The sequence below is a fragment of the Pipistrellus hanaki genome (assembly GCF_964339955.1).
Source record: "Pipistrellus hanaki genome assembly, chromosome: X".
Lineage (NCBI taxonomy): Eukaryota > Metazoa > Chordata > Mammalia > Chiroptera > Vespertilionidae > Pipistrellus > Pipistrellus hanaki.
Window position 1 is genome coordinate 70,257,010 of NC_140524.1, and position 14,106 is coordinate 70,271,115.

Sequence of the window (14,106 nt, forward strand, 5' to 3'; positions counted from 1 at the left end):
TAGGCAATATCAACTGTTCTCTGGGATTTATAGAGTTCTCCAAGCCATGTTCCCATCCTTTCACTTTGGCTATACTACAGCAGAGTCCAGATCCGTGGCCTGGAGTTTTCATCGGTACCAGAGAGAACTTACAGATCTCAGATCTATCCTTTGAGCTCACTCTCTCAGCAACTACTTGGCTCAACAACAGAGTAGATGGATCAGTCTTGGGAATAAAGAGGATCTAGGCTATCTTTAACTTACAATCTTCCCAAAATCCATCTACATTAAAAAAAATATACTACCAAAGTCCCATAAAGGTATATTATTACTCATTTTTGTAAAGTTTTCTAACTTTTCTACTAAGTATTATTACCAATTTGGTAAGAGAATAATGCTATCTTATTTTTTTTTGTAGGTATCAGTGAAGTTAAAAATACTTTTATATTTATAGACCATTATATTTTGTATTATCTATTCAAGGTATTTATCTCCCTTTACTCATTGTGTTGGTGTTGCACATTTCTTGTTAAGTTTATCCCTATTTTTTGTTGTGGCTTTGAATATAAAACATATTCAGCTCACTGCCAGGTAGATTATAAATAGATTACAGGTAGATAAGAGATTATTCAACTGAAGTATAATACAAAATACAGAAAAATGCCCAAATTTTAATTTTCTACTCTGATGAATGTTCACAATGTGAATATACCTATATCACTAGCACCCACCTCAAAAAACCATATTAAAGCCCTGGCCAGTGTGGCTCAGTGGACAGCATCGATCCACATACTGAAGGGTTGCGGGTTAGATTCCAGTCTAGGGGATGTGCCTTGGTTGCAGGCTTGATCTGTGAAGAGGCAAGTGCAGAAGACAACTAATTGGTGTGTCTCTCTGATCGATGTTTCTCTTTGTCTTTCCCCCACCCTTCCACTATCTGGAAAAAAAAAAAAATAGGAAAAATATCCTTGGGTGAGGATTAACCAAAAAAATAAACAAACATTTTATGAGCATTCCAGGAGTACCACTTGTGCACACTTCAATCTCAGTCTTCCCCAAAAGGTAACATTTGTGTCCAATTCCTCTTATTCAATTTAAGATCATTAGAGAAAAATAAAGCATGCTTAATTTCAATTTCAGATAAATGACAATCATTTGATAGGGAAAATACTTATATTAAAAACTAGAGGCCCAGTGCATGAGATTTGTGTACTTGGGGTGGGGCGGGGGTGGGGTAGATCCCTCAGCCTGGCTTGCGCTCTCTAGGAATCTGGGAGCCCTGGAAAAGCTCCTGCCATCACCTTTGCGCTTGCCAGCCATCAGCCGTGCTTATGGCTGAGGGGCACTCCCCCTGTGGGAGTGCACTGACCACCAGAGGGCAGCTCCTGCATTAAGCGTCTGCTCCCTGGTGTTCAGTGTGCGTCATAGCAACCGGTCATTCCATAGTTTGGTCGATTTGCACATTGGCCTTTTATTATATAGGATGATTCATCATTTATCTGAAATTCAAATTTAACTGGATACCCGTATTTTTTTTTTCTTTTGCTAAATCTAGTAACCCTAACTAAATGTTATGAGATTCATCATCATCAGTATTATTATTTTAAATCCTCTCACAAGGATATGCTTTTTTAATTGATTTTTAGAGAGAAACAATTGATATCAGAGAGAAACATCAATTGGTTGCCTCCTGTATGTGCCCCAACCGGGATTAAACCTGAAACTTAGGTATGTACCCTGACTGGGAATCAAGCCCACAACTGTTTGGTGTGCAGGATGACACTCCAACCGAGCCAGGGCCATCCATATTATTGCATGTAGTTATAGTTCATCCATTTTCATAACTATGCATAGTCCATTGGTAAATGTACAACACTTTATTTTTCCTTTCTACTGTTTGATGTGCATTTAGGTAATTTCCAGTTTGGGGATATTATAAATAGTGCTACTATGAATATTCTTGTACATATATTTTGGTGAGCATATGTACACAAATTCCTTAAATCTTGAATCCTATAACTGCTACTCTATCGCCTTCCCTTCAGAGTCAAGCTCCTCAAAAAAGTTCACTTTGCTTAGAAACACACGTGATTCATTCTTAGTTGCTTTTTTTGGTAAGATATTAATTAGCATACATTCATAAATCGTGTATATTTTAAAGTAAAACTGTAACTTAGGTTGTAAATCAGCATTTCCAGCACCCATGTATATCCCTCCCAGGTAATGATCCCTTTCCTTCCCTCTTGAGGTAACTATTCCTGATTTTTGTGATAGTAATTCTCTTGCTTTTCTAGATGCCCTGTGTATACATCTCTAAAGAGCATAATTTAGTTTTTTCTATTTTTAAACTTTATAGCAATGGAATCATATTGTATATAACCATGCATTTTACACCTTTCATTCAATATTTTGTGAGATCCATCTATATTGCATATAGCTATAGTTCCTTTATTTCCATTTCAGTACAGTATTCCATTGTATGACTATACCACTATTTATTCTTCCTACTGCTGATAGATTTTTCAGTCATTTGCAGTTTGGGGCTATTATCAACAATGCCCTGGCTCTGACTGGGTTGCTCAGTTGATTAGAGAGTTATCCCAATACACCAAGGTTGCAGGTTAGCTCTCTGTCAGTATAGATACAAGAAGCAACCAATGAAAGCAATAAATAAGTAAAACAATAAATCTCTCTCTCAAATCAATATAAGTGTCCCAATGTATGAGAGTCATTGTTCCACATTCCCCAGCAATGTTTTGTCAGAATTTTAAATTTTTGCTAAGCTAACAGGTGTGGAAGACCTCACTGTGATTTTAATTGTCATTACCTCCATGACTGAAGGGTTGATTACCTTTTCATGTATATTGCCATGTAAATTTTCTATAAAATGCCTGTTCTAGTTTTGCCCATTTTTCTATTGTCCTTTTCTTACTGATTTCAAAAATAGTATGCTATAGGTTGTTCATCTTTGTATGAAAATACTATAGATTCTAATCACTGTTCAGTTATAATAATAGCAAACATCCCCACCCCCACACGTTTTACTAATATGCCTCATCTCTGGTTTATATTTTTACTCTTTTCATTTGATTTTTTTAAATTTTATATCTTGTATAAAAGCTTCATAGTATTACATTTCACATTTAAGTCATTAATCCACCCAGAACTGTTTTCTGTGCATGGTATGATGTAGGGATCCAATTTTGTTTTCCCATTTGTCCTAGCACTATGTATTAAAAAGTCAATCCTTCCTCCCGCCCGCCCCCACCCACCCATAAGCAGTGGCATTCCTTTTGTTAAGTCAAACTAAGTCTTCTAAATATATATACATACTATAATATATAGTCCCATTTATTTAGAACTTCTTTAATACTTTTCAATGATTTTTCCTGTAGAGATCTTATACATCTTTTGTTCTATTCTTAGGTAATTTGTGTTTTTGAAGGTAGACAACCAGTGGGTCCAGGCTGCCTGTCACTACTTGAGCCATTTAAGCAGAGACATGGTTAAATCATATATGATTGTTTGTTTCAATAATTCTGGCAGTATGGGAGAGCAGCAGGTCATCCAGGAAAATCTGCTTTGCATCCTCACACCCCCCCCCCACACACACACATACACTTAAGCCAGCTGTGTATATGAGGTACAAAGACAAAGATTACATGGTAAAGTAGGCAAAAGGAATAAGAATAGGTATGCAAAATAGGGAAGTAGTCAAAAGGAATGAAAATGGGTATAATGGTTACAGATTACAGGCAAGCTGGGGTGGGACTCTATTATTTGAATAACAAGGTTGTTCATCTTTGTATGAAAATAGACAGTTCTCAGATGAGAATGGTCCACAGTCTGAAGTTGACTTCCAGGTCTCAGGTTGACTCCTAGGAACTGGGGGTGTACAACTCCCAGCTAGGTTAGAATGTGCTTTCTTTGATCAGAACAAAACAATCATGATTAACAGAGCATGATTAATATTTCTTATAGCTAATAACTAGTCTCCAGTATTCTGTTTTGGCCCCTTACATTTCCACTGCTATTTCTTTAACCATTTTTATTATGCTAGTAATAGTAGGCTTCCTTAATATACAAGTAATCCAACTGGTTTATAGCATGGTAAAAGCCCTGAATGCCTCTTCCATAGGCTATACATAGGGTAAATTAAGAGCCAGGCTAGGAAGGCAGTTCTAGAGAATCTCATATCTGTGAGATAAGTTTTAGATGAAAAGTCTCATCCTGCTGGATTGCATTTGTTTCTGCCTTGAAAGCAGTTCATGGGGATGGAATACAGCAAATGCAGTATCTACTGGTAAAAAAGGAAGACATTGAATATAGCAGTAAGCTATCAGACTACAGAAAACAAAACAAAACAAAAAAAATCAATTCCTTCAACCAAACAGATTGGATAGCCAGGAAGTTAATTTGGATAAGTCAAATCCAATACTTTAAACAATAAAATAAAAATTTTAAAAATCCTTTTTGTTGTTTTACCTTGGAAATGGTTTCCCTAATTTGTTGAATGCTGTTTTCTATCTATTGAGAATTGTCAGAAAGATTAAATATCACATTCCTTTAAATTTCTCACAAATGTGGTTATGCTACAACAGTAGATAATCTATTGCTGCCTGATTCTCTAGAACTGCCTTCCTAGCATGGCTCTTGATTTATCCTATGTATAGCCTATGGAAGTGGCATTCAGGGCTTTTTACCATGTTATAAGCCAATTGGATTACTTGTATATTAAGGAAGCCTACTATTACTAGCATAATAAAAATGATTAAAGTAATATATTCAGCAGGGATCCAGAGGTGGAGATCATCATTGTTGTCTAGTGCCATGGTTGTAGGAATGTCTCTTGGTTTGGACCTTGTGATGTTTCTGGGGCATAAAGACAGTCAGTCATCCTAAGGAACAAGCATTCCCCAACCCCCGGTGCTGTTGGCAGGGATATAGAAAGCAACCAGCTGGCAGCTTAGTATGTCTATTTTTATAAGAGAGGGTGAAATTGTCAGAACAATTTATATTGTAGTTATTAGATACTGAAAGACAATAACTAGAACACTCAGTAACAGTCAGACATTTCCCACAGGAAGCTATTGCAGCAACCTTTAGAGAAAACATCCCTGCATCCTTTTCCTGGACAGTGGGTCCCAACTCCTCCTAGGCAAGATGTAGAAGTCCGTTCTATATAGGTTACTCCTGAAAGGCAAAAATCAGAGATAATTAACATTTTTTTGCTAAATGTACTCAAATATTTTTATCTCTTCTAAATATAATTAGTTCTTCCACCAGATCAGCAGTGGTTATGAGCGCAATTATAATAAATGTTGCCTTCAAAAGATGACCTTGAGATGTTCCTTGGGTTCAGCCACCCATTTTTTTCCTTCTGGCACTCTTTTCACTCTGGTGGGTGGGTCCAGGGCTTTACCATTGCAGTTGGAGTGGTTGAGATGCATGTCAGGGTCCAACCATTCTTGCTTCTGTTGGCCCATCATCCTTGCTCTAATCATGTCTGTCTAACTGCCTACCACATCCCCCTCAAGGATCTTGGCTCTGAATACTTTCAAAGAAAAGAGGTGCAGGAACTCTTCTGTAGTTTTCCTTCAGAACCAAGAGGTCTTTGCTGTCAGAGGGGCAATGAGGCCTGGGCATGGAAGGTGGTGGCAATGGTGTCTAGAGGTGGTATTCCTTGAGTGCGAGTAGGGATTATAACCTGGTGGAGACAAACTTAAGTATAAAATTTTGTATTAATTGGGGCAAAAGTTATGACAGCAAGAAAACTTTGAAGACAATTGAATTAGAGGCTAATGTTCACAATTGTGTAGTATAGAGTCTATTGAAACACAATTTCTCCCCTTAAAATTGCCCTGGTTTCATGGACACAATAAGAATAGCAATTGGTTGCCCTAGCTGGTTTGGCTCAGTGTATAGAGCATCACCCTGCGGACTGAAGGGTCCCAGGTTCGATTCTGGTCAAGAGCACATGCCCGGGTTGCTGAGATGATCCCCGGTAGGGGACATGTAGGAGGCAGCCAGTCAATGATTCTCTCTCTCATCATTGATGTTTCTATTTGTTTCCCTCTCCCTTACTCTAAAATCAATAAAGATACATTTTTTAAAAAAGAAAAGAAAAAAGAAAATCCTTTTAAAAAAAAAAAAGAATAGCAATAGGTTACATAGGCTTTAAAAAATCTTTGCTGGAATCTCATCATTGAGCTTTAATTAGTCCCTCGGTCCAAAGAAGCTGAGCCACCTAAGCTGCCATCAGGTTTGCCTGCAATACCTGTAGCCTTGGGTGAATTCCTCAGGTTCTAGAGGTCTCCAATGATGTCTTTTTTAAAATATATATATTTTATTGATTTTTTACAGAGAGGAAGGGAGAGATATAGAGAGCTAGAAACGTCAATGAGAGAGAAACATCGACCAGCTGCCTCTTGCACACCCCCTACTGGGGATGTGCCCGCAACCAAGGTACATGCCCTTGACCGGAATCGAACCTGGGACCTTTCAGTCTGCAGACCGACGCTCTACCACTGAGCCAAACCGGTTTCGGCTCCAATAATGTCTTGAGGTTCCTTCCTTGCCACCTCTCAGGAAAGCAAACTGTTCCTTACCTGGAAAGATTGCCATGAACCACATGATCAAGTAAGGTACCAGATTTTTTTCAAAGGCTCCTATTGGCTTCTTAAAGCTTTCTGGTGACATCCAGAGCCAGGCATGTCTCCTTCTTAGACATGACATTCTAGTCAAAGTTTTGGTTAATAATACCACAATTGGAAACTGATTTTATTGAATTCAAGTAAAGAAATGTGTTGCCATGACTCACTCATTAAATTCTTGGAGCCTAAGGTAGGGAGAAAAATATATAATTCACTAAATTGCTTTAAGAAAAAAAACCAAGTTTCCTTATGTCTGAAAAGCAAAAAGATTAAAAAGTTACAATACTTTTGATAAGAAAATTATAGAAACTATATTTTCAGTTCATTCAGACCCATAATCAATTTGCCCTCCCCTGCAGGCCCAATTGCCCCTAACTGCTCTCCCCTGCTGGCCTGGTCACCCCTAACTGCCCACTCCTGCAAGCCTGTTGGTCCCCAACTGCCCTCCCCTGCTGGCCCTGTTGCTAGCCTGTTTGCCTCCAACTGCCCTTCTCTGCAGGCCTGGTTCCCCCCAATTGCCCTCCCCTGCCAGCCCAGTCATCCCTAACTCCCCTTCCCGGATGGCCTAGTTGCCTCCAACTGTCCTCCCCTGCAGGTCTGGTCCCTCCCAAATGCCCTCCCTGCTGGCCTGATCACCCATAACTTCCCTCCTCTGTCGGCTATCTTATAGCAACCATCTTGTGTCCACATATGGGCACCCATCTTGTGTGTTGGTGTGATGGTCAATTTGCATATTATAACTTTATTACATAGGATTATTGTACTATTTTTCATACAAACAACTGTTAACCTACTTTTGCCCACTCTTGTATGAAGTACCTAAAACAGTGTCTGGCTTATAGTAAACATTGTATAAACTTAGCTGTTATCACTTTCTTCATCATTATCATCCCTCTTCAGGCACTTTAGTAATGATAGTAAGATGATAAAAAAATAACTGTTCATCTAATTTCAGGGAATTAATTTAAGGATTATGTATAATAATGGATATAGAATATAACTATGCAAATGGTTGTTGACATAATGATAGTTATTTGCCTGTCTGCTTTGTTTCCATGGGAAAGGATGAGAAGTGACAACAGACTCAATTGTGTATATCTAATATCTGGACCTTTGTCCTTTGCATTTATTTAATGAGGCAGGCACTCTAAGAAAAGTGAACAGGATTGAGAAGTTTCCTTAAGATTGATGAGTGAATATTTCTAAGGGGTATTTATTTGTTTTACCTTTCTTAGGATAAATGTAAGTAATAAGTTTGATGCTTTACCAAGCAGTTTAAATTTTGTTTCATGCTATTAGGTATTAATATTAACAGAGGCCTCCTATGCTTGGGGAATGTGATCAGTGCTCTTGGAGATGACAAAAAGAGTGGCTTTGTGCCCTATAGAGATTCCAAGTTGACTCGACTGCTTCAAGGTAAGCACAAAGTGCCTCTAAAAATAAGAGAGTAATTATGATAGTGCTGAGAAAGCAGAAATGGAACAGGTAAAAAGCCAGATTTTTGGACTATCACTCACAGATTTGTCTAATTGATAAATAGGAGAGAGACCTGTTGGCAGGCAGACTTGTAAGATAATTGAAAGATATCTTCATATATGGTATGAGAGCCAAGAAGTCTGCAGAATGCCAACTGTACTTACACTTTGTATCTGAAAATGAATTTGGTTACTATTTCTTTATTAGTGCTGATAAGCAGAATTCCCTGAAGAGTTAAAACCCACCTAGTGTGGGCATCCTAGGAATGTTTAATCTCTATTAGTGGCTCCTGACTGACTTAGGCCAGGCCCCAGTTGTTTTAACATGATTAACTGCTGAAATCACAGACTTTTAAGCACGAGGACACATCTAATAGGATTTTAAACTATTATTATTTTATACAACAAAATCTTTGTGTTTTTATATTGTCACAAATAGGAAATGGGTAGATATTCATTTTTGTTGTTGTTGTTACAGCTCTGATTTTGAAGCCACCAGCCCACATAGACAGCTTTGCTTGCATTTTACTTGTTTGATTTCATTTCCTTCCGTTGTTCCTTTTCAGATTCTCTAGGAGGTAATAGCCACACTCTTATGATAGCCTGTGTGAGTCCTGCTGACTCCAATCTAGAAGAAACATTAAATACCCTTCGCTATGCTGACAGAGCAAGAAAAATCAAGAACAAACCTATTGTTAATATTGATCCCCGGACAGCTGAACTTAATCATCTGAAGCAACAGGTATAAGGGACTTGCAATTTGATGAGAAAAATTAGAAGAATGTGAATGGAATGATAGAGCTTCTTGTGTTTATCAGCTTCTCCTTTATCAGAAATTTAGACGTACTGGTTAAGCATATTTGTTGGGGAATTATTACCATGTTAATAATTTCTATTAGTTTCAGTGTCACATTTAAGATTGGGGGGCATTGGAGATTTTACTGATAAAGAAGTGAACATTGAGAGATAAAGTGAAAGGTAGGCAGGAATCAGATCAGATTCTGAAGGTCCTCACATGACTTGTAAAGAATTTGAAATTCAACCTGAAAGCTTTGGGAAGCCATTGAAAGAGGGTGGCCATTGGCAGAGGGAGATCACTCTAGGAAGTCTCAAGAAAGTGTATTTCGGGGGTGGGGGTGGACGACACATGACTAGAAATAGGAAAAGAAATGAGGCTGTTATAATAGCTCAAGCCTGAACTAAAACAAATAAGTAAGTACAGTAGAATGTATAGGCTTACTTAGTAACAAATTTGATGTGGAAGGGCAGGAGAGGATAATCAGGGTTAATTTTTAGTTTTCTTGCTTGTACAAAAGAATAAATGTTAGTACCAGTGATTAAGTCAGGGAATATAGGCTGGAAAAACAGGGTCAGGTAGAAAATGATGAAACTCAGCTTGTGTTGTTTGAATTTGAAGGGATTAAGGGGGTATCTGAATAGAGTTTCTTAATAAAAGAGCAGAATGCTGTCCAATAAATAGTGAATACTAGATAAGGAAGTGGTGTAGAAGCTGATAGGCTCTTCTTGAAAGAAGGCAAGATACAGGAAGACAAGAGGCAATAATCAAGGGTCAAGGGATGTAGCTTTGTTTATTTTTAAAATATTGAAAAAACTTAAACAAGTGAAAGAATCAATTGGAAGAGACTGAAACTGATAATTGGGACTAGTTGATAGGGGGCCATCTTTGAGTAGTTGAGGTTCTGAGAACAAATAAAGATGGATTTGCTTTAGACAAGGGACTTGCAATTTGCCCCAAGTGTAGAAGAAAAGAGGTTAAGGTAGGTATAATACCGTGACACTAATTTAGAGGGAGAAGATAAATTGGGGATTTTTCTTCCTGATGACTTTATCTTCTCAAGTAAGAGGGACGGTCATCTTCTAAGAGCAAGCAAGCTTATAATAGGGTAGAGGGACCGAGGAGTCCACAAAAGACTTGAAATCACAGAAATGGAAGAGGTAGTTAACTATAAGCATGAATTTGTGGTAGTGTCACTGTGACTGCATGTGCAACAGCTCAGTAGCCCTGATAGAAGAGCTGAGAAGGCAGGTCATTGGATGATTCATGTTTGGGGGATGAAGTTTTCTTGCCTTCCAGGGTATAGTACTCTTTCAACTGGGAATCTAGTGTTTTCCCAACTGTCCAGAGCTCACTCCGCCACTGGCCTTCCTTCTCAGTGATAACAACTACTATTCAGGTAGTCTCTTTTCTTCTCTCCCCTTCTCCTCCTTTATCTCCTTCCCTTCTAGGGAGTCACTATAGAAAATACATGTAATTTTCCTGTTCACAGTATCATCTAAATTATAAAATACCACACACTCAGTTCTGTCCCTCTGTTTTCTTTCTTTCATGTGTATGCTTATTGCCCAAAATGTTCTTCTTCTTAGTCATTTATTTGTTCCAACAATAAATGTTTATGTGGTTTATTTTTTACCAGTTGGGAGCCTGCAGTCGTCCCGTATTGTGAGAGGGATCCCAGATTGGAGAGGGTGCAGTCTGTGCTGAGGGTCATCCTCTTCCCCACCCTCCCCCAGTGTAAATATTTTGTGCACCAGGCCTCTAGTCTCTAATATAATAGTCCCTACAAGTCTAAGCCATAGAGTCATAGAGGCCACTTAGAAAGGTTTTGTAATTGTCCAATTCAAAGATGAAATTAGGGAGATCTGTACAGGATGCCCTTCCAGAGTAACTAATAAATTTTTAAGGCAATTATATAATTAAGTGCTAAACATTTGTTTCAGACTGCTATGTTATCTTGGCCAAGTCATTTGATACCTTGACATCAGGCATTTATATGACAAAGCAATGATATGCAAATTATATTGGAGTGTCACAAGTTCCCAAGAGAAAGTATAAGGGGTTGGGGGAAGATTAGATTAAGCCATTCTTACTTGTTTGCTGGCTTATTTACTGTGTCCTCTCTTTTTTTAAAAAATAAACCTTTATTGTTCAGATTATTACAGTTATTCCTCTTTTTTCCCCCATAGCTCCTCCACCCAGTTCCCACCCCACCCTCTGCCCTTACCTCCCCCCTCCCACTGTCCTCATCCTTAGGTGTACGATTTTTATCCAGTCTCCCCCCCCCCGCCCCGCCCACCCCATACACGCTCCCCCCCCAGAACTGTCAGTCCTCTCCCTTTCTATGCCCCTGATTCTATTATATTCACCAGTTTATTCTGTTCCTCAGATTTTTTTACTCACTTGATTTTTAGATTAACTTGCTGATAGATATGTATTTGTTGTTCATAATTTTTTATCTTTACCTTTTTCTTCTTCTTCCTCTTAAAAGAAAGCTCATTGGACAGGGAATTAAGAGATTCCATCTTTTTCCATGTAGTACTTAACTGTTCATTCAGCTCCTTCATGGTGCTGGATGCTGAAGATTTTATCCTAAATACATTGCCAATGTCGATTCCTGGGTTTGATTCTGGAGCCCTGACAAGTTTACATTGTGGATGAAAAAAGGGATGCTGTGATAGATTATAAGTTCCTAACTGGGTCTTGGTGGGTGGTCAAGACCCAAGCATATAACTTTTTAGTCCCAACAATAAATGTTTATTGAACACTATTATGTATCAGGTACTGTGCTAGGATACATTGTTGAGCAAAGCAGTCACAGTTGCTGCCTTCATGGAACTTATTAGGAGAGACAGACACTAAATACATAATCATACCAATATATCCTTATAAACTATAATCATACCAGCATATTCTTATAAACTACTAGAGGCCCAGTTGCATGAAATTTGTGTACTCAGGGAGGGTCCCTCAGTCCAGCCTGTGCCCTCTTGCAGTCCAGGAGCCCTCATGGGATGTCCTAAGCCCACAGTCAGACATTCTTAGCGCTGCCACAGAGGAGGGAGAGGCTCCCACCACCATGGCTGTGCTCACCAGCCTTGAGCCCGGCTCAGGGCTTCTGTCTGAGTGATGCTCCCCCTATGGGAGCACATGACCACCACGGGGCAGCTCTTGCATTGAGCGTTTGCCCCCTGGTGGTCAGTGTGCATCATAGTGACCAGTTGTTCTGCTATTTGGTCGATTTGCATATTAGCCTTTTATTATATAGGATAATCATACCAACATATCATTATAAACTGGGATAGTGTGCTGTGAAAGTATAGAATAGGATCTTCTGTTATATATTATATCTAATCTGTGAAGGCATCCTGAGGTAGTGACATTTGAGCTGAGATTTAAGGGATTGGATAGGAATTATCTATGCAGAAAAGAAGGAAGAAGATTCCAGGGAAAAGAAATAGGGTGTATAGCAAAGTACAGTCATTAAAAGCAGTGACACTGCAGCCAGACTGCCCAGGTTCGAATCCTGGCTATGTACCTTGAGCAAGTTCTTTGTTTTTTATTTTCCGTATCTATAAAAAGGCAATTATTATTGTACCTGCTTCATAGAATTTTTGTGGGTGTTGAGTTAACACATGTAAAGCACTTAGGTCAGTACCAGGTATATTACAAGTCTACAAAGGTCTTAAGTGAGGAAGAAGTATAGTGCATTTGAAGAAATCAAATAATGCCAATGTGGCTAGGTTGGAAATAGCAAGGAAAGAGTATTCCAGTATTAGACTAGAGAAAAAGTTGAGTCCTGATCAAAGCCTCATGGACTGTGTTAAAAATTATTGATAATTTACATTTTTTAAAGATGGTCTGGCCACTGTGTGGAAATGGATTGTAATGGAGGAAGAGTAGATTCCTAGAGACCACCTGAGAAGTTACTAACTACGATGACCCAAGTGAGGATAATGGTGGCTACATTTAGGGTGGTAGTGGTGATAAAAACAAGTGACCAGTGGATTAGTTAAAGGGATGAGGGTACAGTACCCAGATTTCTGGTGTGTGAAGCTGCGTATTCCCCAACCAGGAGCTCACTGGAGAAGGGCCAGGTTTGGGGATAGCAGACAACTAAGTGGAATATTAAGTAGATAATTGAATATATGAGTCTAAATTCAGAAAGATCTGTGTATTGGATACATTTTGGCAGTCACTAGTTTGTAGATGGTAATTGAAGCCATAGACAGCGTTGGGACTTTAAAAGGAGAGTATAAAGTAAATAGAATGATACTGGGCTTTGAGGAACTTTACCATTTAAAGGACAGTTGAAGCAAAGATGAGCCAAGAAAGAGACTTAGAAGATCAGCTGGAAGAATAAAAGGAAAGGCAGGAAAGTATGCTGTCTGATAAGCCAAATACTACCAAATAGTCAAGTAAACTGAAGACTGCAAAATTATCATGGGATGTAGTGATATGCAGATCATTGGTGACCTTAGCAAGAGTTATTTCAGTAGAATACTGTGAGCAGAAATCAATATTGAGGTTGAGGAGCAAGTGAGAGAAAAGAGCAAAAGAAAATGGAGGCAATTGGTGTAAACTATTCTTTCAAAGTTTATGAAGGAGAGAAATAGGGCAAAAGGTAGTGGGATTGGTAAGCATGCTTTTGCTTTAAGATAGGTGAGATTTGAACACGTTTTCATCTTAATAGGAAGTATCCTGTAGAAAGGGAGAAGTGAAAGATGGAGAAGAGAGAAGGGATAACGAATAGAGGAAGATTCATCAGGAGGCAAGAAGAGTTGGGATCCAAATCATAAGTGAGGAGACTGGTTGTAGGAGACAGTACAGCTCCTCTTCTATTATAGAAGGGAAAGGGAGAGGAAGGTTACACATCCCTATGAATCCTCCTTTTGATTGTTTTAGGATTCCATTCACTTGCCACTTACTAAAGTATTTAACTATACTTGATGACTTAGTATTTTCTGTCTTTTATTATTTCTATTATACTAGGCTTGTCTTCATTAACTAGATTGTAAAATTGAGAATAAACCACAAGAGTTTATTCTCAGCACAGGGCTTAGCACAGGGCTGAGTTTGATTTTTTTTAAATCAAGGCTCAATACTATATGTTCATGTTGACCAGTGTCACCCAAATAAATTTAATACAAAAAAATAAAAATCTGTACACCTGAAACCTGTATGTTCATGTTGATCAATATCA

At 38.5% G+C, this 14,106-nt stretch overlaps 1 protein-coding gene across 1 annotated transcript in view; it reads left to right on the forward strand.

Annotated features, from left to right (window-relative positions):
- KIF4A (kinesin family member 4A) overlaps positions 1 to 14,106 on the forward strand; it is a 143,095-nt gene that overhangs the window by 36,197 nt on the left and 92,792 nt on the right. The window contains exons 8-9 of the mRNA XM_084869809.1: positions 7,932 to 8,048; positions 8,674 to 8,849. Coding sequence (XP_084725935.1) covers positions 7,932 to 8,048; positions 8,674 to 8,849 — 293 coding nt within the window. The remainder of the gene's footprint in view (positions 1 to 7,931; positions 8,049 to 8,673; positions 8,850 to 14,106) is intronic.